This window comes from Tenrec ecaudatus, chromosome 1, assembly GCF_050624435.1.
Source record: "Tenrec ecaudatus isolate mTenEca1 chromosome 1, mTenEca1.hap1, whole genome shotgun sequence".
Taxonomy (NCBI): Eukaryota; Metazoa; Chordata; class Mammalia; order Afrosoricida; family Tenrecidae; genus Tenrec; species Tenrec ecaudatus.
This window is the reverse complement of record NC_134530.1, coordinates 22327175-22351772: the sequence shown is the minus strand read 5'-3', so window position 1 is coordinate 22351772 and position 24598 is coordinate 22327175. Positions and strand designations below refer to the sequence as shown.

Sequence of the window (24598 nt, the reverse complement as noted above, 5' to 3'; positions counted from 1 at the left end):
GTCCACTGCAGCTCCGGTCCACTGCCTGCTGCTGGGTAATGCCACCAAAACTGAGACTGGGCGGGAACACCCTCAGGCTGTGCTGGGGTGAGTGTGGACCCTGGCCATTGACATTGCTGAGCTCCCAGACTGCCGAGTGCTCACTGTCTGTCTTTGCCTGAGGGCTTTCCTTTGGGCCCCAACAGAAACAGGCCTGAGGCCCTCAGCAGCCATGTGCTCATATGCAAGTTGTGACCCCATTTTCTCCAGGATGTGGAGGCTCGGGGAGCCAGGAGGTACCGTGGCAGTGCCTGTGTCTATCCAGTCTGTGGCTTTTCTCCTGGCCTCTGGGCACTGCTGTCCCGCTGAGCTGAGGACATGCTCTCCCTAGGCTGACCTATGTGGTGGCCACATGGGAGGAATGGATACTTAACACATGGTGAGGATGACTGAGGGGCGCGTCCAGTTCTGTGTCCTTTTACGGAATCTAAGTGGAAATGGCCCATGGCGCTACAGTTCAAGTGACTTGAGCAGACATCCAGGGCCCTGGGTCCCCAGCAGGTGGGAGAGAGGCTGTGCCTGCCAGACCAAGCTCCTGCCCTGCTCCTCCCCCGTCCCTGCTCTCCTCTGTGGCCAGAGCCTCTTTCTGTCAGGGTCAGTACAGCAGGCCAAAGGGGGTGGACTCTGAGCCGTACCAGCAGTTAAGCACTAGGCTCCTAACTGAAAGGTTGGTGGTTCAAACCTACCTAGGGTCACCCTGGAGGAATGGCCTGGCAATCAGCCAGGGAAAGTCCATGGAGCATAGACCTGCTCTGCACAAGGGGCTAACCACGAGTCGGAATCCACTGGATGCCAAGTGGTGCTTTGTGTTGTCTTCTATCTCATTCTTGTGTATTCCAGCACATGGGCTTCTTTCACTCACCCACCAGAAACCCTTCCTCCCCCAAACAGAAACACATCAACAGGGAAGGGAAGGAGGGCAATGTTGAACTTGCAAGGCTTTGGGATCCAGACCTGGCGTTAGCTCCCAGCCCCGTAACTGAGCTGTGTGGCCTTGGATAAATGACATCAGCTGTTTGCATATCGGCTGTTGTCTCTGTGGCCAGTCTCTCCCCCCTCCCCACCCGAGGGGCCCCCTTGGGTCAGAGTATAACTGCGCTCTGTAGGGCACTCTCCCGAGGCGGCTGGGAGGGGGCTTACCACTCAGACCAAACGATCACGCATGTTCTAACTTCTGGTCACCTAAGGTGTACAGGGTAAAACTGCTCAAGGGAAGTTTTCAAGATACCAGACCTGTCTGTTGAGGCACCTCTTGAGTGAATTCAAACAACCCACCCGGGGGTAGTAGTCATCCCAACCCTGCATGCAATAGAACCCTGCCTAGTCCTGTTTCATCCTCCCAGCCATTGCTGTAGTTGAGCTCGTCCTTACTTACAGCCATTGTACTTAACATCCATCTTGAGGGTCAACTTCCATTTCATTGATCCTCGACCAAGCATGATGTCCTTCTCTAGGTATTGGTCCCTCCTGATAATATGTCCAGAGTACCCTAGGTGAAGTCTCGCAAACCTTTCTTTCTGAAGGAGGAATTTTTCCAAGACAGATTTACTTGTTCTTGGTCTTCACTCTCGTAGGGGCCCTGTAGGGCAGGTGGAACTGTTCCTTTGGGTTCCCGAGACTTTATGTCTCTACAGGAGTAGACAGCCTCATCTTTATCTCTGAAGATATCTTGTGGATCCAAACTGCTGCCCTTGTGGTTAGCTCAGGGCATAGCCGATCTTGTTCTTCTGGCACCAACACTATAATTCATGTCAGTCCTCAGAATGAAACTACTAGCGCATGGTAGACACAAAACACACAAGCGCCCCCCTTGGAGGAAGGTGGAGAGTGGCATTGTTAGGTGCCATGGAGTTGGCTCCCGCTCCTAGAGGCTCTGTGCATACCAGAACAAAACACTGCCTGGTCTTGCTTTATCTTAACGTCTTATGCTTGAGCGCATTGTTGCAGCCATTGTCAATCCATCTCATTGAGGATCTCCTTTTTAACAACCAGCTCCTCTACTTTACCAAGCTGGTCTCTACTGCCAACTTATCTAGAGGACACGAGACAAGTCCTGCCACCATCCTTGCTATTAAGTAACCTTTCTGGCTGTAGTTCTTCCAAAAAAGATGGGCAGTTCACAGGACTTTCAATGTCCTTCACCAACACCGTGATTCAAGTGCATCAATGCTTCTCTGCTCTTGCTCATTCATTGTCCGGCTTTCACATGCTTGTGAGGCCATTGGAAATGCCCTGGGTCAGGTCAGGTGCACTTTAGTCTTCAGTGATATCCTTGCTCTTCCACACTTTACAGAGGTTGTGGGCAGCTGATTTGCCCAGGCAGTATGTCATTTGATTCCTTGACTGCTGCTTCCATGATTATTGATTGTGGTTTCAAGTAAAATCAAATCCTTAACAACTTGTAATATTTTCTCCATTTTTTCATGATGTCTAATGGTCTAGTTGTAAGGATTTTGGTTTTTCTTTGAACTTATACTTCATATTGAAGGCTGTAGTTGTTGGTCTTCATCAGCAACAGGGTTGTGTCATCTGCTTATCATAGGCTATTAATAAGCCTTCCTCCATTTTAAAAAATAAATCATTTTATTGGGTGTTCTTACAGGTGTTATAACAATCCATACATCAATTGTATCAAGCACTTTTGTACATATGTTGCCATTTTCATTTTTAAAACATTTTTTCTACTTCACCTCTTAGTATCAGCTCCTCATTTTTCCCTCCCTTCCCCACCCTCATGAACCCTTGATAAATTATAAATTATTATTACATTCATCTTATACCGTCCGCGGTCTCCCTTCACCTATGTTTCTGTTGTACATCCCCATGGGGGGGTTGGTTATACATCGATCATTGGGATTGATTTTCCCCCTCTCCCATCTTCCACCTACCCTCCTGGTATGGCCACTTCCATTATTGTTCCTGAGGGATTTATCTGTCCTGGTTTCTACGTGGTGAGAGCTCTTATCTGTATCAGTGTACGTGCTCTGGTTTAGCCGGATTTGTACGATCATGGTGGCGGGCGTGGGGGTGGGGGGAGGATCATTAGAGAACTAGAGGAATGCTGTGTGTTTTGTGGTTGCTGTACTGCATCCTGGCTGGCTCATCCCTTATGACCCTTCTGTGAGGGGATGTCCAGTTGTCTACAGATGGGCTTTCAGTCTCCTGTCTGATCTTCATTCATTGATATGATTGTTTGGGTCTTCTGATGCCTGTTACCCTATCCCGTTGACACTGTGTTATCACACAGGCTGGTATGCTTCTTCCTTGTGGGCTTTGATGCTTCCCTGTTAGATGGCCCCTTGTTTACCTTCAAGCTTTTAAGACCCCAGACACTATATCTTGTAATAGCTAGGCACCATCAGCTTTCTTCACCACATTTGCTTAAGCACCCGTGTTAATTTCAGTGATCTTGTCTGGACGGTGAGCATCACAGAATGTCAGGTTATTAGAACAAAGTATTTTTGCATTGTGGGAAGACATGAGTTTAGAGGTCCATTGTCCTTCTCTGCCTTGATACTTAACACAGTAAAGGCCGGATATTTTTTTTACCAACTTACCCAAGTGACCAGGTATTTTTTCGGATGTCAGGATTTTTTTGCATTAAACCATAAATGGGTTTACATCTCATCAATTTGTTATCATATTTATTTATAACTTTCAGTTTTTGAATATAAAACGTCTCACATGAAACAATATTTTGCAATGTATGCGGAACATTATTTTATGAACTATAGTCTTCATGAAATTATAAGCTTCTTGTAAAAATAATCAACATAATCCATATTACTTTGAAAAACAATAAAAATAAATACAGTATATCAAACAACAAATACATTCTTTGTTACACAGTGTTCATTTGTTGATATGTTCCTTTGTTACACAGTGTACTATTGTTACTATACTCTGCAACCATACTATACAACGACATTGAGAAACACAGACAGTGTGCAAATATTATCCCTGAAACACTGTGCAGAGATGATCTCCTAGCCCTGTGGTTTGATTGGTTATGGAGACCTTATCCCAAACAGTTACAATTACTTCATATATTATAGTTAGCAGAGGACCTATATGTAGACAAAGGTTCCCAGTACATTTTTAACGGATGGTACTCTGTATAACATTTTTCTTTGTGAAGCAGTACCTTATATAATTTGCAAGTATACCAGGGGTTCGCTTCTTTTTCCATGGGCAGTGCAAACTCTACAGGCTCTGGTAGAAAATTTCTTTTTTCCATTGCTTGAAATGAACACAGGTTCATTGCTGCTACACGAGTTATCTCGTGATCCATCTGCAATGTGTTAACTTATAAATGCACATATATAGACTTATATCCCTTTTGCTATATATTAATATATTTAAATATACACATGCCTGTCTTTATACCTCTATAAATGTATTTGCCTCCTAGTTGTTTCCTCTATTTTCCTTTTACTTTCCTCATGTTAGACCTTCATTCAGCTCTCAGTGATTCCTCTCAGCTACATTTCACCGTGATCAAACCCCACCAGGTGTTGGGCACCCACCTCGCCATTGATTTTCAATCTCTTGTTCCTGTCCTCCATTTTTAATGCCATGCTCTTCGTCATAACGTCTTGGTTCTTGGATTGTCTGCTCAGCACATGAATTGAGTAAGTATGTGAAAGGCTACAACCCTGACCCCTTTCCTGATTCAGAACCATTCAGTGTCTCCTTGTTGTGGTCAATGTACGGACTCCGCATGGAGCACATGAAGTGGTTCAGAATTCCCATTCACAGTGTTTCCATAATTACTATGATCTATACCATTGAATGGCTTTTGCGTAGTCGATAAAAACACAAGTAAACATCTCCTCGAGTGCGCTCTACTTCCCACCAAGCTCCGTGTGACATCAGCAATGATGAACAGGGCTGTCATTTTTGGCAGCTCCCTGTTGATGTACTGCTGCAACTGTTCTGAATGATCATTAGCAAAAATTTACTTGCATGTGCTATTAATGATATTGATGGATAATTTTTGCTGGGCAGCGGGGCTATTGCTCCTCTCAATGAGTTTGGAGGTGTTACCCGGGGGTCTTCATAGATGTGCTTTCTCAGAGGCAGTCTTTCCTCTCGCCATGACGCTAGTGCACAGGTTTACACATATGCCTAAAGGCTCTCTGGTGGGGGGATGGGGGTGGGATTGGTTGTAGCGCAGGATTCTAGAGGAAAGGGTGCCCTTCCATTGGCAGAAGGACTCCAGTTGAGACTCCCAGTCAGACTTCTTTTTCACACCTGTCTGCTGCAATTGCAGATGATGTAATCAGAAAACCACAGCTGTGTGAGATTTCCCTGAAGAAGTCAATCCTGCCCTAGTGGGGCCCTGGTAGCACTAATGGTTAAGCACTTGCCTAGCAGTTAGTGGTTCTAGCCTGTCTGGTGTGTTCTGTGGGAGAAAGACCTATAGTGATCAGCTTCCTTAAAAAAAAAAACCCCACTGGGGTGGGGGGACAGTTCTATTCACTGGCAGGTGGGGCTGCTAGGAGTGGAAATAGACTCTGTGGGTAACCCCTCCAGGATAGAGAGCAAACTCGGAGAACTCTGAAGAGCTTCGAGGTGTCACTGAGCCGAAACTCCCATCTAGTTGATGACGTGGGCAAGGAGCAGGGCTGGCTGGAAGGGGCCCTCGAGCCTTAGCTACTGAGTGTCTGGGCGGTTGTCTATGTAGCAGGAGGCATCAACATGCCCGCACCCTTGGCCTGGCCTGCTTACTGTAGGTGATGTGTTCCTAGGGCTGTGATGCTTTTTGCTACCATGGATAGGATAAAATTACATGGCCCGGGGGCCCAGGACGCATGGCACGCCATCGAGTCCCAGAGTAAAGATGGGGAGGGGGGCATCCTGGCTTGAGGGGATGAGGGCAGTGACGGAGGACACAGCCCTGACCATAGTGTAAAAGGGATGCCCTTGTGCTGGGGTTGGACCCCTGCACCATTGTTTTTTCAATTTATCAGTGAAAACACGGAAACAAGTTGCTGAGCAATCAAACTGAAGTGAGTTGAGGGGCCTCAGGTCTCCAGCCAGTGAGAGGAGAGGGTTAGGCCCCTCTGAACCTTTCCAGAAGGCTTCACACAGTGGCGTGCAGCACTGTGAGTTCACTAGCTGGTTTCTGAGAGATCTGGGGCCCACAGGTGGACTTGCGGGCCTGGCTCCCTCAGTGGTGCTTGCCCCTGGCAAGTTTCCTGGGGTGCCGTCAAGTACCTGGGGTTGTTGGGCTCTTCTTTCCACATTAGTAGTTTCCCTCCATGTCTGAATCCTAATGTTCCCCCCTTCAATTCTTCCTCCTGTGCACACATTCTGTGCGGCACCACAGACCTAAAGGGAGGGAGGGAGGGAGTTCTGACACCCAGGAATGAGTGCCCCGTAATAAAAGATTATGGCCAAGGAAGCCCCCTGGAGAAGTTGTGCTGTGCAGTGTGTGCGTTCACCATGAGCTGGAGTTGACTCGGGGTCAGTAATTGTGGTTGGTTTCCTTTGTCTCTAGTCTAGACCCAGCTCTCTCGGGTTAACTTCCTTCTACCCCTTCCAAACTCCAAACAAACCTGCCACTTTATCAGGCCAGCAAGCTGCCCCCTCCCTCTACTGCTGGCAGCAGCTTGGACCCTTCCCCCACTCCCATATTCGGACTTTATTCCCACTAGCCTTTCTCGTTTCTCTGCCTGCTCCAGACCCTCTCCCTGATCCGCCTGGCCCCTCCCACTGCCCTGCTGCCTTAGCACCTTGCTGAGGTGGCTGGAAGTGGGACATGGTGGGACCACACATATGCCTTGGGCTTCAGTGAGATGCAGAGGAAAGGTGTTTGTTCAATACGGTATTCATTATTGAATTTCCAAACAGTGCTGTTAATTTCCCAAACCAGGAGAGAATGTAACTTCTATTTTGTATTTTTACTTGACATTGAAATTTGTTTTGTATGAGGAGGTAGTAAAATTCTTAAGAGATTTTTTGATTAAACATTCAGAACTTTATGAGTGCTGGCATATCTAAGATGTCTAAGTTCTTCCATCGTTGTTTGCATATGATATTGAAATACGGTCATGCACACAGACCTTTTCCAAGTACTTCGGCATAATGAAGAAGCTCCAAGTTACGTGTGTGTGTGTGTAGGTAGAGGCACTGGTGTGCTGGAGCTAAACGTTTGTGTGTGTGTGTGTGTGTGTGTGTGTGTGTGTGTGTGTGTATGTGTGTGTCTGTAGGTAGAGGCACTGGTGTGCTGGAGCTAAACGTTTACCAACTGGCTGGCTCTCTGGGTGAAAGCATATGCAGATGCGGTACTTCCATACCAAACCACCCAGCCCCGCTCCTGGGAGCCTTTCCCATCACAGGAAGCCTGAATGGGACCAAAGAGAACTGAGCTGTGTAGGGTTTTCTCGTTTGTCATCTTCACAGAAGGAGCCCTGGTGGCCCAATGGCCAGGCACTTGGCTGCTAGCCAAAGTTTGGCAGATGAAATTCCCCAGTAGTTCTCTCTATAAAATAAAGACCTGGTGATCTGCTCCCGTGAAGAAGGGAGCCCAGGAAACCTTAGGAGGCGGTCCTGCACTGGCACATGAACTCATCAAAATCAGCTCCAGGGCAGCTAACAACAAGAAGTCATGGAAGCAGATTGCCAGGCCTTAATTCTGCATACTGCTAGGTAGGTTCAAACTGCCAGAGTTTAGGTTAGTCATAGAACGCTAACCACATGCAACTCCTCCTAGGGGATTTACATGTATTCCTAAACTGTGTACATTTCAGTCAGATGTAGGATGGCTGGCACAGATGCCATACGCGAAGCTCTTTACTATAAATCTCCATGTAGCCAATTGCTTCTAGGCTGTGCTTCTTGGTTGTTGCCCAACTTCTGTGCCTATAGACAACATATGATTGCAGTTGAAAAATGAGTGAGTGCTGGGACGAGCTAAGCATGGGTTGATTTTTTTTATGTTAATAAGTCTTTGCTGAGCCCGATAATAGTGTTCAAATACTGAAGACGCTTTTCTCAACTTTGCTGTTCACAGGCAATAGGCATGGCACATTTGTAAGTTTATCTGCATTGTCAATTTTTTTTTTTTTTTTTTTTAATTTTAACAATTTATTAGGGGCTCATACAATTCTGCATTGTCAATCTTTTCTCCACTTTTTAAAAATTGTGGTGAAAATAGGTACAATAAAGCATACACCATCTCAACTATTAATAACACTCAAAATTATTTAATCATTCTTGCTGTCCTTTACCAACTCATTCTACTAGCAGAACAAAAGCGCCTCCTGTGGCTGATAGATCGATTGATCTGGCCTCTAGCTATGCTCCTGTAGCTCCTACTAGAAGATTAGGTGGAACTCTGAGAGAAGCAGGTTTTGTGACCCACCAGGGGAACTGGACAGCATGTTACCCCAAGTAAGATGCGTGGTGCCCTATGGAACCTTAACAAGAGATCGATCAGTTTTGCCATCTTGCCAAGTTTAAAATGAGCCATCTTGGAGGCAGAAACGGAGGTGAGGAACTTCACTGCCATCGAGAAAAAAACCGACAGGCACACTTGGATGGATTGGAGTTCCCCTAGTTATCAGCAGAGCTAAAGAACTTTTTAGCATTTGCCCTAGTAGGATGAAGAGCTGGAGAGAGACCTGTCCGCAGGCCTGGCTGAAGACACCTGTTGTGATCAATGAACTGTATTGGAAATCATGACCTGGAATTTCCCTAATAGGCTCTGTAACTGGGTCTGACCTCTGAGTTCTATGTGACCCCTGCAGCGAATTCTGTAGACCAGCAGAGACGTGATCACATGCACCTATGGCCGGCTGGATTGTTAAAAAGTTGGAGGAGTTATGTCTGACCTCTGCCTCTCAGGATCACAGGTAATGATTCTCAGCCCTCAAGAAGTCAGACACCACCATTTGTGTGTGGTCTACACACACACACACACACACACGACAAAAATCACACACACACGCTTCTATCCCTGGTAACTGCTAATAATCATTTCTATTATATATTTATTTAGTATAAAGATGAGGCTTTCTATTCCCATAAAGAGTGATAGTCTTAGAAACCCACAAGGGAAATTCTACCCTGTCCTGTAGGATCACTATGAGCTGGAATCGACTTGATGGCAGTGTTTGTTTTTGTTTATTTACTTGTTTTATATAAGTAAGATCCTGTTGGATTTATCGTTGTGCAGCTGGCTTATTCCACGCCTCTGGTGGTGCTGTTGGGTACGCGTTAAACTGCTAACCACAATCTTGGTGGTTCAAACCCTCCAGCCACTCCTGGGTAGAAAAAAGAGGCTGTGTGCTCTTGTACAGATTTAAAGCCCCAGAAACCCTGGAGAGGGTCGCTCTGTATCAGAATCGACTCCATGCCAGTGGACTGTTTTCAAGGTTCACCTATGTCGTGGCATATGTCTGAACTTTGTTTCTCTTGGTGTCTGAGTAGTATTCCGTTGCCCCATTACTTTCTTAATGCTAAACCCTGGCAAACTTCTCTAAAGGGCCAGATGGGGGAAGTATTTTGGGCTTTGTGGCTCAGATAGTCTCTGTGGCAACCTGGCTATGTAGCACAAAGCAGCCATAGACAACATGTAAATGAATAAGTATGACCACATGCCAACAAAACTTTATTGACAGAAACCAGCAACAGGCAAGATTTGACAAAGGGTCTGCAGACTTTTAGTCTCAAGCCCATCAACAGAGCACTACAGCTAAACTGGATTGATCAATTGATTGTGTCTGGCTGGGGCTGGAGTGTACCTACTCCCACCTGGGCTGGTTTCAAGCTGCTAAGATGATGCCACTGAATGAGGAGCTGGAAAGAGATTCTTATCAGCACCCCCATTTCATGTCTACCACGCGGAGCCTGGATGAAACAATTATGGTGTAACAATCAGAAGGAAACAATTAGAGTAAAAGTCAGTTTTGAGCATCTCCTTACCTTTATTTTGAGAGTGTATCTTAAGTGGTGGTTTCCTTGTAATGACTGGCTTTCCATATTCCTGGTGGAAGTTGGCTCCAACACCTAGGGAGGAGGCATCATCCCTGTTGGTTTGGATGTTGCTGAAGAGATGGGCATTGGGGTCCGTAAGTGGTAGCGTGGGCCCAGGGTGTTCCTAGCAGTGCCAGAGGCTCCTGTCCAGGTGGTGCTAGTGGCTTCTTGTGCCACTGTTGTTGGAAGGCTCTCTCGGTGGCAAGGTGTCTCATGGGCCATGTTCTCCGTCTGTGATAAGCCAGCTGCCTTACGGGGCCGTGATAACCACTCTCCTGGCCACCATTAAGAGGGAAATCTTGCTCCAGCCCATCACACTGCTCATCTTCCTCATAGCCCTTAGTTCAGGTCATAGCATTTCGTGTGCTCCCTTGAGGCACCTAGCCGGGGGAGAAGGTAAGCCCTGTGAGTGCTGCCTAGCTCCCTGTGGGTTCACCCCTCAGTGCAGCAGGATGGCTGCAATGCCTGGGTGCACAGATCGCCAGCTCTGGGAAGCCAGCTGCTTCCTCCTTTAGCCACAGCTTCTCCAGCCTGATGTCCTTTTCCAGTCTCCTGAAGAGCTCAGGAGGCCTGGTGGTTACGTGTTTCCATGGGCTTTCTAATCTTGTAAAGAGTTAAGTCACAAGGGCCAGTTCTACCTTGCCCTGTAGCGTTGCTCTGAGTCAGCATTGACTCGATGGCAGTGAATTTGGGGGTTTTGTTTGCTTGGTTTTTTGTGGGTTTTGTTTTTGGGTTTTGTTTTTTTTTTTTTTTTTGCTTTTTCAGTCTCTCCTGACCACCCCTGAGTATGTCCCTGCACCCCCATCTGAGAAACCAGTGGAAACACCCCACTGCTGCCTGTAGGGAGTAGGCATCCAACCCTGGAAGGGCCACCACCCTGCAGCCTCCAGAAGGCGCCAGCTTACAGAGAGTCTTGTGACCCCCCTGGTGCTCCAAATACTGCTCAGTCAGAGGCACTTGGTCTAGTCTACCAGTGTTGGGCTCCAATGCCAGCTCCTTTACAACCCCAGCTCTGGGTGAGCAGCAGTGTGTACAAGGATAGTGGCATATGTTCTGGGGGCAGGGGCAACACCTGAATGCAGGGTGGAGCAGGTGAGGTAGGGCGAGATTGAGATTACTTTGGCAGAGTAGGCTAGTACCCCAGCAGCTTTGTGCCTGGGGTGTTGGTTGCTGAGACACCACATGTGAGAGTATGTGTTGCTGCCAGGACGTTGTGAGCACACCAATGCTGTATTTCCTGGTCCAGAACTCTTTCTGGGATCATCATAGTGGCACCCCACTCCCGCACTTGCCTTAGTCAGTGAGTGAGGGTCTATGTATCCCTATGGGTTAGGCGCCCCTCAGCTTCACAGATTGTACCCCCCACCTGCCCCCCAGCAGCCCAGACCTGGTGGGATCCCCTTTGCCCTTGTCTGACTTACTCCTTAGACAGTACCTCAGAGGGTGCACTGCACCCACTATCTTCAGCCCTCAGATCTACAACTCAGCTCCCAGATTCCCTGGGACGCTGCTGGCTCTGAGGCCTGAGTGGAGAGCCTGGGAGTAGCAGAGCTGCAGGCTGGAGGCAGTCGTGGATGTACCTGCAATTGGAGGGGCTGCCAGGAAACCCGGGTGTCCTTGTGTCCCGTTGTCCTTGTGTCCCGTTGTCACTGGAGGCAGACGCAGTTGTTTCAGTAGCCTTGCCTCCTTGTAAGGGGCATGAGAAAATGACAGGCAGCTCAACTGAGTTGCTTTGGATGGAACTCAGATTAGCATCTAGGAGTGCAGACTCCTCAGCTGCCGACCATGCAGGGGATGTAAGTTGTTCAGAGGCTGTCAGTGCTGCTCGTTTGTTTGTGATGGGGGGGTGGAGGGTGGGGAGGTGTTGGAGAGAACAGTGTTTGGGGCCCCAGGAACAAGTGGGCACATCCCCAAAGGTATCACTGGGTTAAGGAGGGCGCAGGTGAGACGTGGGCTGCTTGGGCCCCTGGGGCAACTGCACCTGGAAGCTCAGGGAAGCAATGGTCTCCAGTGGCCAAGTGGGGGTGAAGCACGGAGGATCTGGAGCCAGGGCACCTTCCTTGTGAGTATTCACTTTTTCTGCATAGTCACTGACCGTTTGAGACTCTGCAAGTCTCAGTGAGCTGTTTGCAGTTTGTTTTTTTGTCTTCCACACTGTGTGATGGATAATGGTGGTAGGACGTGGCTGGGGAAATGCCGTGCTTCCATGAGGTCTGTGAGGAGTCTGTAAAGCAGCCCCGTGGGACCTGGGGTCAGAAACACCACCACCCCACCCGCCCCGCAGTTAGTTGGGCCCTGTGAAATGGGGACTGAGCCTGCCTTGCAGGAGGGCTGCTCTCGCCTGAGTTCCTGGTTGTCACCAGTGGTGCTTAGAAGTGAGCGGGCTCTGCAGGAGGCCTGGGGCAGCACCATACCACCCTCCCTTGTGGATTCCAAAGTCCGGTGGCCTCTTCCATCTGCCATCAAGGTATAAAGTGCCTCTGAGGTGCCCCCTCCCTTTGCCCAAGGCCTCCTGGGAAGTCTGGAAGGACCTTCCACAGGTCCTTTTCCTCAGCTCCTCTTTTGTTGGGGACAAGATACACTGTGGGAGGGCTGGGCCTGCTATTGTCACTTCCCACTTGGAGATTGCCCAGGGACCCAGGATGTTCACTGGTGTCCCCACAGGGTTTCTCGGGCCTTTCCAAGTAGAGGTGACAGTGAGCCTGTCACCTTGCCACCCATCAAGCTAGTCCTGGCGGCAGGGAGTCTTCTGTGCCTGGGGCTGATGCCAGGGGGTGGGGCTGGTGACAGCTTGTCAATGGGATGGGCAGGCTCCCGGGCTGGCCGGGTCAATTCTCCCTACCCATAGCCTGCATGTTCAGATTCTCAACCCAGAGCTACCCGTTACTGGAATGGGGATCAGATGACAGTCCTCGCAGGGCAGGATGGGTTCTTCAAGCCCAGGGGGTCAGGGCCCAGGCAGGCTTCTGCTGGGGATGAGCCAGCTCCCTTCTGTGAAGGCCTCCACAGCCTAGTGACCTGGGGCTGGAAAGACAGCTGTGCAGTCCCAGTTGCCGTACAAATATCTGCCTTTGGCAGCCAAGAACACACGGGGCACTTCCTCAGGCTGGGGTCGGATGGGGGTTCCTCTGTGCTGGTGGTGTGGCTGTGCCTTGTCCGAGGTCCTAGCACTGCCTGGTCAAGTGGCAATGCCTGTATCTGCCTCTGCTGCCAGTGCGGTTCAGAGGGCTCCTGGCTGATGGCGGTGGTGACCTAGTAGGCCCTCTCAGTGACCACAGACATTCGAGGGCAGGAGGGCCTCTGGACTCCCTCCTCTGGTTGGGTGCCTGACAGTGGCCCGGTCCCTCGTGGTCAAACAGTAAGATTCGCTGGGAACGAGTAGCAAGCAGCACTGGGAGCTGGACGTGAAGGAGAACATGGGAAAGTGGAACGGCTGTTTCACAAGTCAGGTTCACAGTGAAAACCCTGGGGCAGCTGGCTGGACATTTTCTGTCACAATATAGCAGGCCACTGCCGATTCCGTGCTTTCAGCGGAGCAGGAAGTGTGTGTGCTCTGGGACCCCCCGCCTCCCTTCCCTAGGGCTTAGTGACCTCTGTGCTCTGCTGCCCACACTGTTAAGAACCCTTTATTGGAATCCCAGCAGAGAGGCTCAGTGGCAGGGTGAGGTGGGGTGGGGGTTGTGGACGGCCCACAGAGAGGAAGCGCTTTGCAAGTGGTGAGCGGCCAGCCAACCTCCTTCCTCTTGCAGCCCCTGGACTGGAGGCCTGGGCGGCTGGCTGCCTCTTTGAGGCCCCTTGGGAGGAAGGCACCTGGGTGGGGGTGGGGCTGGAGGAAGGACCACTCACAGACAGCTGTGGGGGCAGAGGAGGGATGGGCCTGAATTCCCTCAAGGACTCCTGGTGGGGTCGGTCAGCGTGTGTGATAGGTTTGGGTTGGCCTGATAGTTTGCTTGCTGGAGAACTTCCAAATTGAGTGGTCTCCCATCAAGTCTAGCACAGAGCATTCTGCACAAAAGCACGAAGCTGCTTTAAAGTGAACTGTCTCCTGCCCCTGCTGTGGATGCAGTCAGCAGGTGGAGGTTGGAGGACACCAGCTTGGGTGGAGACACTGGGGCACACAGTGGAGTGAACACTAGGTATGGGGTCCCGTAGTGGAGTTGAGCTGGGAAAAGAATCTGGGGCTAGGGTGCTTCCCCACTCCTATAAGCTTTGAGCCTTAGGGTCTCGGCAAGTCCTGCCAAGAGATGTCAGGGTGGGTACAAGTCCACCTTCAGCAGGACAGGTCAGTGTCCTGGTCTGTAAAGTGGTGTGAAGGTGACAACTGGTGGGTCCCCACAGGATGGCTGTTGAACCTCTGCATCCCAACTTGCCTGTGGGCTGCAGTCAATGCTAGGGCCAGAGTCCCCCCTTTTTGAGGATTATACACCTGCTGTTCCTGGAGGCGGAGGTTTTCGGGGGTCCCGTTGGATGTAGAGGGGCAATGAGTGCAGGTCCACAGACACCAGAGCGTAGTCTCGGTTCCCGATGAAGACCACCCATGTGCTGGTAGCTGAGGCCTGGCTGAGGGCTGCTTTGGGTGGGGGGGCTGTCTCAGGCCTGGGGCTATGGGTCTCCTCAGTGGGGGTGGCTTTGGTGACCATCTTGCTGTGGGCAGGGTTTCTGAGTACAGGCGGCTTCCTGGGATTTAGGGGGAAGCTGCTGGCAAGGAGGCAGATTCCTAGCTTAGCACAGGCCACTGGGGCCTGCTTGGGATGGGCAGGGCAGGAGCAGCTGCTGCCCCATCCCTGAGACCTGGGTCTGAGCTCCTAGTGTAGTGGGCAGGTCATCTGAGGAAGCCGGGGTTGGAGTGGGCAGTGCTGTGCTCTGTGGCGGTTTCCAGTGGAGGAGGCTCTGAGGCGATGCCAAGGGCCACGGTCTCTTACAAACAGAGGCTGGAGGGTGGGCGGAGACACTGGGCTTACAAGGTCAGGGCAAGCTGGGTGCCAGCCTCACACCCCTTGCCCAGCCCTGCCCACTTCCTCATTGGGAGGGTCACTTGACGACCCCTCACTGCTCCCCATGAACACAGACCCTGCTCTCACTGAAACTTCCTATCCTGGTCCCTGTACTGGCCTCACTGCACAGTTGCCCTGCCCCAGGGGTGCCTCTGAGGAGGGAGGCTCCTCTCTGGGGCCACCTGCCGGGCCTCCATCACAGCATAGCCCTATCTGAGGCACTGCTCAGTGGGCATTGTACCCCAAAGCTCTACACATCCATCCTGGGGGGTCGACAGCACATGATGGGACTGCCTGTGTCATGTAGGCAGCAGGCAGACTATCCAGTTCCTGAGCCAACAGTCCAGCAGCGCTGGTCACCTGACCTTTCACCTCCGCAGCTCCAGGTATCCTGCTTCTTTGGCCATCTGGCAAGAGGAGGACTGGAGGACGGCTGCCCCAAGACAAGGACACTCTGCTACCTGTGCTGTGCCTGCCGGTGCCAGCACCGGGAAGTGGGCTGGCCTTGTTGCCCAAGACCTGCCTAGTCCCTGCCCATCAAGGAGCCCTGCTCCAGACCTCCAACCAACTGGTTCCCCTTAGATTTTCCAGCAGACACTTGGGGAAGAGGGGCAGCTGTGTGTTGGTGACCTCTCAATTTGTCCTACCTGGTCACCTTTATGCTAGAGAGGACATCTCAGTGCGACCTCTTCCATGGCAGGAGGCTATGAGGAGAGACGCCACCATCATTTCAGTGGGTCAGAGAGATAGCCAGGATTTGCCAAAGCTGGATTAGAGACGGAGGGACCTCCAGAAAATGGGGACTCCCATAGCTACAGGTACTAAATTGAGCGGAGACCCTCCACCTATGACACTAGTCTGTCACCCACTTCCTACCTGCTCAACTGAGGACTGCAGCCTTCAGTACAGATTACTCAATGTACAGAAAACCATAGTCCCACAACTGAACCAGTAAGTCACATGATCAATGAAGAAAAGGTTGAAGTTGTCAAGGATTTTGTCTTGCTTGCATCCACAGTCAGCTTATGGACGCAGCAGTCAGGAGATCAAAAGACAGTGCATTAGGTGTATCTGCTGCAGTAAACCTCTTTAGAATATTGAAAAGCAAGAACATATCTTGGAGGCCTGACCCAAGCCATGGTATAATTTTTTCTTTTCAGAGCGAGAGAATTTTTTATAATTTAACTGCAAATATATATAGTAGCAAGGCAGGCAAGCCCCCAGCAGGCACATACACAATAGCATGGGCAGTGTCTTAACCTTGAATGTCCCCCGAATTCACCAGGGTAACACCCTATGATAAATATCAAAAGCCATCACATAGAATGGATTGCTACTTCCATGGGAGAGTCAAGCTCTGAGCCGGGAGGACCAGGGAACCCGATTGGTTTTAAAGATAGGTACACTTCAGCCTCTTAGTGAGCTGCCATGTACTCGTAGAGACATCTCTGTGGTAACCTTTTCATGGCAGCCTTTTGTGGGACTTCTTCCCACCTGGAGAATGTGTATTTGATGCTCTCTGTATCTCAATTGTGCGGTTCTTTTTCTGACACCAGGGCCGGTCTTTCTAGCTCTGTGGTTATGAGGGTAGACAAGACATCAGGCGGCATACACTTCCTTCCAGTCCTTAGTGGTCCACAATCCCCTTTTATGTTTTAAGGTCAGAGGGGCTGTGGATGTGACATGTCTGCTCCCTGTACACCAGATCCTTCTGTAGAAGCAGTAGGTATACAAAATCTAATGTTCCAGTCACATTTCAGCATTAATTGATGCTGTAACTGCAGCCATGGTAGAAATTGTTAAAAGTGTCAGAAAGGCAACAATTGTTACTCATGAATCCACAGGGTCTTTTTTGATGTTTCTGATAATGTCTGCAACTAGAAAGAGGTCTCTGAATTGTCCTCCCATCCCCCATGCCAAGGGGCCAGCTATTCTTTTCTTCCCGGGACACACTCACTGAAGAAAAACCATTTGCATTCTCGTTCACTTCTGCCTTGGGGTGTCAGTGAAGCACCATCAAGACCATCCATTAGTTCTCGAGTACTTGTCTGATTGCTCCGCTTTTGAGGGGTCTCGTTGAGACGACCTCCATGGTTTTACCTGTGAATGGTAGATCCAAACACTTTGCCCTGGAACCGAGGCTCCAGACCAGTAACAGAGATCTATTGCTGGGCCGTCCAGGCCTGGCCATTTCAGTCCTCGGTTAGCAGCTGCACACTCACCTGGGGCAGGTCCCTTCCTGGGTGTCTCCCACAGGACAGAGCTCTGCCCAATGGCCAGTTTGTTTGCAGTGGTAGCATGGCACACATGACACTAGGTGCCTTGTTCAGGGGTCTTAGAAACCTGGGAGGCAATCAATGGGCATTGGTTAGCAACCAGTACCTGTCCACACTTAATATTGTTCTCCTGAGCCTAGCTTTCCCTCTCGTCCCTAGAATGTACTGAGGCCAGATGGTGGTGCAGAGCTATGCCAATTAGACAGTCAATGGGGACAGATCATTGCCCATGTTACACATGGCCCCAGAGTAGCAGTAGATCTCATGTGGCCCCAAAGGACATGGTCCCGGGGGATGGCAGCAGCAGTGTCTGGGTGCGAAAAGTCCCATCTCCCCTCCTACAGAGGCCAGCATCTTTTCCAGACTGCACACCAGCACTTGGAAAGTTTGAACCAGAAAGTTTGACTGAGCCACCAGTTTCTCAGTCTCTCATGGGTGGTGAGGTGGAAGTCCGGAAGCACCTCAGTGAGGCAGGAAGGTGGGGGGTGGTGCTCCAGGGACATATCCTGACCTGACTTACCTAAAGGTGTATCCAAGTCACACAGTACCACAATGTGAGGTTTCTCGAGTGGGCAATACCTTGGTACTTGGCTTCACACGATGAAAGAATTCACGCCGAAGCCCGTTTTGTAACCCAAGTGGGTTTTGTTGAAGGACGGGACAAGTTTCAGGTTTTACAGCCTCAAAGGGGTTCACAACTGGACACAAGCAACCACGTGCAAAAGAGCACCCACATGTACGCATCTTGGGGGAGATCCCGAGAAGCCAGAAGCCCAGGAACCCTAGAAGCTGGAGAGCATATGGACAAAGAGGCCAAGCCCCTCCCCATACACCTCCCTCTGACCAGGAGCAGGATAAGACAGACATGGTGCTCCCAGTTGCCTTGTGTGCATGTGAAAGCTAGATACTGACTAAGGAGGACAGAAAGAGCCGCATGCATCTCAACCTCGGTGCTGGACAGACACGTCTGTCTGGCAAGAACGGCCAGAGTGCTCCTCAGAAGCAAAGATTGCAAGGCTTCATTCTACAGACTTTGGGCATGTTCTCAGGAGAGACCGGTCCCTGGAGAAGGACACCATGCTTAGTGAAGCGGAGGGACCGTGAGAGAGGAAGGTCCTCGAGGAGATGGGCTGACACTGACACGGAGGTTGCAGCAGTGGGCTCAGGCACAGGAACAATTGTGAAGAAGGCACAGAATTGGGGGATCCCCCCCCCTTGTGCATAGGGTCGCCATGAGTTGGAAACAACCTCATGACCCCTAACAACAACTGACAATGAAGGCATGTTGTGGAAGCTGCTTATGTGCGATGGCGTGTTCTGATAGTGACAGGAACCACCAGGCCCTAGTCCCGCGAGGATCTGGGGTCACGCAGTGGGCCGCAGCAATCTCTCTTACTTGCAGGTAAGGATGCATTTCTCTGATTATGCTCAGTCAGCCCCACTCAGGTCTCAGGGCCCCGATTGTAACCTCTTCTGTAATGACTAGATGCGCACCCAGGGGTCCCCTGGACAAGTGTGTCCACCTGCTTGTATATGCAAGAGATGTTCCAGAAACCAGCAGAGATGGTGCTGAGACGGTGTGCCCCTCGTGCTGTATCTGCGTCCTCTTGCCGAAACACCTGCTGCCATCGAATCACTTCTGACTGAGCAGCCCTGTAGGACTGGGCAGACCTGCCCCTGTGGGTTTCCGAGGCTGTCAGTCTCATCTGTGCCTCTTGGAGAAGCCCGGTAGGTTTCGAACTACTGACTCATAACCCACTGTGCCACCTGGGTTCCCAGGACCTTTTACCCTTGCAGGGTCCCCCCACATTTGCAGTGTAGATTGTGCACACTGCCCATTATAGGGGCACATCACAAGCTTCTATTTGGTGGGTCTCCCCTCCCGCTCTCCCCAGAGCCCCTGGAAGGTTGTGGCTGTGAGAGGTTATTGCTGAGCCTAAGGGAGAGCTCCGTCGATTTGTACCTCCATGTCTTTCTTGGGTCCTTGTTTAACCCCCAAGCTGTGACTTGCCTGCTCCCTTCACCCAGCAGAGCTTCTTGATTTTACTTTTTCCTCCACTTAGTGCTTTGGGGCCTGAGAGACGTATGCGTGGGCCCCAAGACTACAAGGATGGCCTATGCTGCTTGTACAAAGTGTCAAGAGTTTCAGTGCTTCCTTTTCCATCTCTGTGTCTCGTTAGAGTTTACTATTGGAGTTCATTGGAATCGCTGGGGCTGGGTTTTTCCCTCTGGGCTAGGAATTGGTCCTGGAGGTGCGGCTGTGGTTCCCCACTGCTGAGCGGTCCTACAGGAACCTATGTCTGGTGACTCTTGGTGACCCCTTGACCCCTTGTAGCTGCTCTGCTGTGTCTTCTCATTCACATCTCCTAGTCTGGTCTGCAGAGCAGCTGTTCTGGGCAAGGTGCTGGGCTTGAACAGGGGCATTGGGGAGACCTTTTTAGGACCAGTCCACACAGCAGGTACTCTGTGCACCCAGGAGTGGTTGTAATATGTGAAGGAGCTAACAGGTAGCGAGTGCTTGGAGCCAGGCCAGCTCATAGATTGGGGCAGGGCTGGACATGCTGGTCCCTGGAGCTACCAGGTCGAGTCACACTAGACCCCGAGGCTGGCTGCACCCTCACCACCATGTTTCCCAGAAGACATTTCTGCTGGGCCCTTTTTGGGGCCTAGCCTTCACTGGCACTTTACTCGTTATTAGGGAGACGGAGCCTCCATCTGTTGGTGTTGAAATGTTTTGATACTGTTTCGGCACAAGTTAATGAGAGTGAAACAGCTTGAACAGAAATAAGGAAACTGTTGACACCGTGTGAAGAGATGTGTCTAACGTCACTGATCGTGATGTCTGGAACTGAGGGGGTTGGGATATGTCTTCTGTGTGTTCTCAGCAAAAATACAGTGTGTGTTAACATGACAAGCATTCCTTTACCTCTTGTGATCATTTTAGCCTTCTCGGAGTACCCGTTAGTGGGGTTGAGTCCATCCACAGGCCTGTGCAGTGTTTTAGAACATTCTGCCAGGCTACGGAGAAATGCTGTTCCCACTCCATGTCTGCCTACTTGGGGCTCAGTGCATCGCCCTGCTCTCTCCCAGGCTCTGGGGTTTCATTATGCGTCTGCCTGTTTTACTGCCCAGAGAAGGCCTGTCTGGGAGCTGGGAGGGGTGGGGGTAGGGGAACCACTTGGGGCTGTGTTGGCTTTGGGCACTTTGCAAGAGCAGTGCTGATGGCAGCTCTTGTCTTGCAGATCCGGAACATGGTGGCGGTGTTGGAAGTCATCTCCAGTCTGGAGAAATATCCTATCACCAAAGAGGCGCTGGAGGTGAGTGCATACCAAGTCCCCAGCATCCCCAAGCCTGTCCCTGTGAATGAGTGTGCCTTAATGGTGCCTCTGAGGACTGAGTGAGGGGCTGCCCCTCAAGGCCCTGCAGGGACTGTGGGGGGCTGCATCCCTAAGGCTGGACCTCTCTAGGTTGGAGCCCCTGGCATCAGGTTGGGAATGGAGCTGTTATGGGCCCTCCGGCTGGGGTAGCCTCTCCTGGGTGGGCTAGGCGCTCACCACCCACTCTGTTGCAGGAGACACGGCTGGGGAAGCTCATCAACGACGTCCGAAAGAAGACCAAGAACGAGGAGCTGGCCAAGCGGGCCAAGAAGCTGCTGCGGAGCTGGCAGAAACTCATCGAGCCCGTGCACCAAGGCGAGGCGGCTCTGCGTGGGCTGCCTGGTGGCCCAGGATCTGCCAACGGGGGTGCTCACAACTGCCGACCTGAGGTGGGGGTGACCGCGGGGCCCCGGAGCATCCATGACCTGAAGAGCCGCAATGATATCCAAAGGCTGCCCGGGCAGCGGCTGGACAGGCCAGGCAGCCGCAAGCGCCGTGGGGACCAGCGTGACCTGGGCCACCCTGGGCCACCACCTAAGGCCGCCAAGGCTAGTCATGAGCCCCTGGCCCCCAACTCATCCCCCCTGCCCACCAATGGGATCAGCGGGAGCCCAGAGAGCTTCACTGGTCCACTGGACGGCAGTGGGCACACGGGCCCTGAGGGCGGCCACCTGGATCCCGGCGAGAACGACAAGCACAGCAACTGGATCCCCATCCACCCCGTGAGGCCAAACACCAGCTCTCCAGGCCCAGGCCTGGGGGCCAAGGCCGCTGCACTGCAGTCCCTGGACAGGGTGGACGAGACCCCAGGTCCGCCCCACCCCCGTGCACCCTCCCGCTGCTCCTTCAGCCCTCGGAACTCAAGGCAAGAAGGTCCCATGGCCCGGCAGCGGGGCCTGCATGTGCCCAAGGGCTCTGCACCCAGCTCCTCACCGCGGCTTCTATCACTGGAGGCCACACAGGCGCCCACGCCCCTCCCACTGGCACAGCCTCTCACACCCCCCGTCCGGCGGCTGGAGCTACTGTCCAATGCAGAAAGCCCAGGACGCTGGCCTGACCAGCCTGAGGGCCACCAGAGGCTGGCAGGGCCAGGCTGCAAGGCAGGACCGCCACCAGCTGAGCCGCCACTGCTCTTGCGAGCAGGCCTGTCCCCGGACTCCTCTAGGGCAGACAGTGATGCCGCCTCCTCGGGTGGCTCGGAGAGCAGGAAGAAAAAGCGGTACAGGCCGCGAGACTACACGGTGAACTTGGACGGGCAGGGCCCTGAGGCAGGTGTCAAACCTGTGAGGTTAAAAGAGCGCAAGCTCACCTTTGACCCCATGACGAGACAGATAAAACCTCTGACCCAGAAGGAGCCCGTGCAGGTCGAGAGCCCTACGCGCCCCGAGCCCCCCCGAACTGAACCGGACGCACAGGAGCCCAAAGGCGGCCTTCAGAGCCCCTTTGAGCAGACGAACTGGCAGGAGCTGTCGCGCAATGAGATGATCCAGTCCTACCTGAGCCGACAGAGCAGCCTGCTGTCATCCTCGGGCGCCCAGACACCAGGCGCACACCACTTCATGGCCGAGTATCTGCGGCAGGAGGAGAGTGCCAAGCGACATGTCGCCCGAGACACGCACGTGCTTGCACCGCACAGCCCACCTGCGGACCTGCCAGGGTGCACGCGGGAGGTCACGCCGGCCGACCTGGAGCGCATCCAGGCCCACCACTGGCCGGGCGTGAACGGGTGTTTTGACACACAGGGTACCTGGTATGATTGGACGCAGTGCATAGCCCTCGACCCACACGGTGACGATGGGCGCCTGAACATTCTGCCTTATGTCTGCTTGGACTGACTTCTGGGTGGGCAGAGGGTGGGTGTGGAGGCCTGGGGAAGGCACCTAGGGTGGGCGGTGCCCTGGCGCACTGTCCCCCCAACTCTCCTTCTTTTGTGAAATGCTGCTACCAGTTTACTAACAAACGCATAGGAAGGACTGCGGGATGGATGGCACAGCGAGTTTCAGAGGTCAGCTGGAGGCATGAGGGGCCCGCCCGGTGACAGTGCAGAGTACCGGCCACAAGGGTAGGGCCCCACTGCAGGCAGGCACAGAACACTTGTGGGAGATGTTACCTTTGTCAGAACCAAGAGCACGCGTCTTATTTATTTGCATTGTTTGTGTTGTTGTTTGGCCCTAAGGCTGCTGGGAGATGGGAAGGGAGTGTGGTCGTTGTCCACTGCCGCTCACTCCCACCCAGTCGTGGCTGAGCCTTTTCCCAGCCTCCTGGGGCCTGGTGGCACGAGGCGGCCACCAGTTAGACCCCATGTTCCCCAGGTAGCCACACGTTAATATCTGGTTTCAGTTACAATCCTGTTTCTAAGGAAATGCTGCAAAAATTTTGTTTTTTCAAGAGTTAATTTCCTCCCTGTTCCATCTGACCACCAGCCAGACAACTTTCCTTCCCCCCCTCATCCAAACCGCCCCTTTTCCAGTATCTCTAGAAAATCCTCTTTCTAGAGTGCTCCCCCATAAAACCCCACAGTGGCACATGGGTGCTGCTGAGCTGTGCGCTGTGCTGGGCCGGGGTGGCCTGTCTGGGCTGGAAACACTCGCGAGCATTCCTGTAGAGTTGTTTGCCTTATGGCTATCTGTCAGAAATGCGGACTGCAAAAACAAGGAGCCTTAGTGAATGTACAGTACCTAGACTTCTGGGTCCCCAGGACACAGAAGAGGCAACTTTGCTATTTGGTCCAGTCAGTGGACACCTTGTGATATAAATGTGGAAATAAAAAAAAAACCATTTGCACAAACCATCCTGGGAGTGGTTTCTGATTGGGTGCTTGGCAGCCAAGGCCAACCGACACACCACGCAGTCTTTCTCTTGAGTGTGGGTGAGCTAGAAAGCCTACAGTTACAGACCCCACCGCCACCAAGCCAGCCAAAGTGGGAGGCACACCAGGGACTGGCGGAAGTTGGCCACATGATTGCCCTCTCATCGCTAGGTTGCCTGTTAGATTTGGGTGCCCAACCTAGGGTCCTAGGGAAGCATATTACTGTCCATACTCACCTACCTGCCCCGGATACCTGGAAGCAGGCTCACACCTAAGGACTCTGTGACATTAATGCAGGGGACCAGACAGTCCAGTTCCCTGTGAGGACATTGCCTTCACTGCCCTCCACCCCCAGATCAGAGATGTGGGTGGAGGCTGTCACATAGAAAAGGCAGAATCTGAAGTGTGTGATACGCGTGCCCCACTCACCCCATGTGTGTATGTGTGTCCGTCCAGCATGTAGTAGGTGGGCCTTAGTGTCTGACTGATGCTCCTCTTGGTTTTTAACTGGTTGTACAGTGATCACTCTTGATACCCTAAGTATGCTGACTTTGGGTTTCTAGCCTTTTTTCATTCTGGAGTAGGTCATCTAATCTCACAGCGTTCCCTAACGAGAAATGGTGTTCAGGTGCGCCAGCCTACAGGACCCCAGCCAGCCCGGTACCTGAGTTTCAGGGTTACCAGTTTTCCGATGGCTGGTGCATGACTGCCAGCTACAAGCTGTGTGGTTCTGGCTGATGCTTAAATCATGCACATACATCCTCAGGCCTGTCCTAGAGTTAGAAGGGCTCTGTGTTAGGCTGGGTGGTCTTGAGTAACAAAATCAGTGACAGTCACATGTATCATGGAATGAGCTTTATATCAAGTAGCCAACCCAGTCCAACTCAAGTCCACGGGTCCCATGCTAGCCAAAGGCCCTCTTCAGATTCAGGAAGCTGCAGGCTGGCTGTTAAAGCAGGAAGCAGTAAAATCTCAGGCCGGCGGGTACAGAGTTGGGCGAACCCAAGGTCTGTGGGAAAATGGCTAGGCCTACTTGGGGACCACCCTTGGCATAGACATGGCAAGCCAGAAAGTGGGGAGAGGTTCCCAGTTTCCCTTTGTAGAGGCCACACCTTCAAGATG

General features: G+C 51.8%; 1 protein-coding gene across 1 annotated transcript in view; it reads left to right on the top strand.

Annotated features, from left to right (window-relative positions):
• The window catches only part of MED26 (mediator complex subunit 26), a 33216-nt gene extending 9769 nt beyond the window's left edge, over window positions 1-23447 (top strand). Inside the window, exons 2-3 of the mRNA XM_075548634.1 lie at window positions 20533-20607; window positions 20862-23447. Of these exons, the coding sequence (XP_075404749.1) occupies window positions 20533-20607; window positions 20862-22502 (1716 nt within the window). The 3' untranslated portion in view covers window positions 22503-23447. The remainder of the gene's footprint in view (window positions 1-20532; window positions 20608-20861) is intronic.
• The last annotated feature ends 1151 nt before the right edge of the window (window positions 23448-24598 follow it).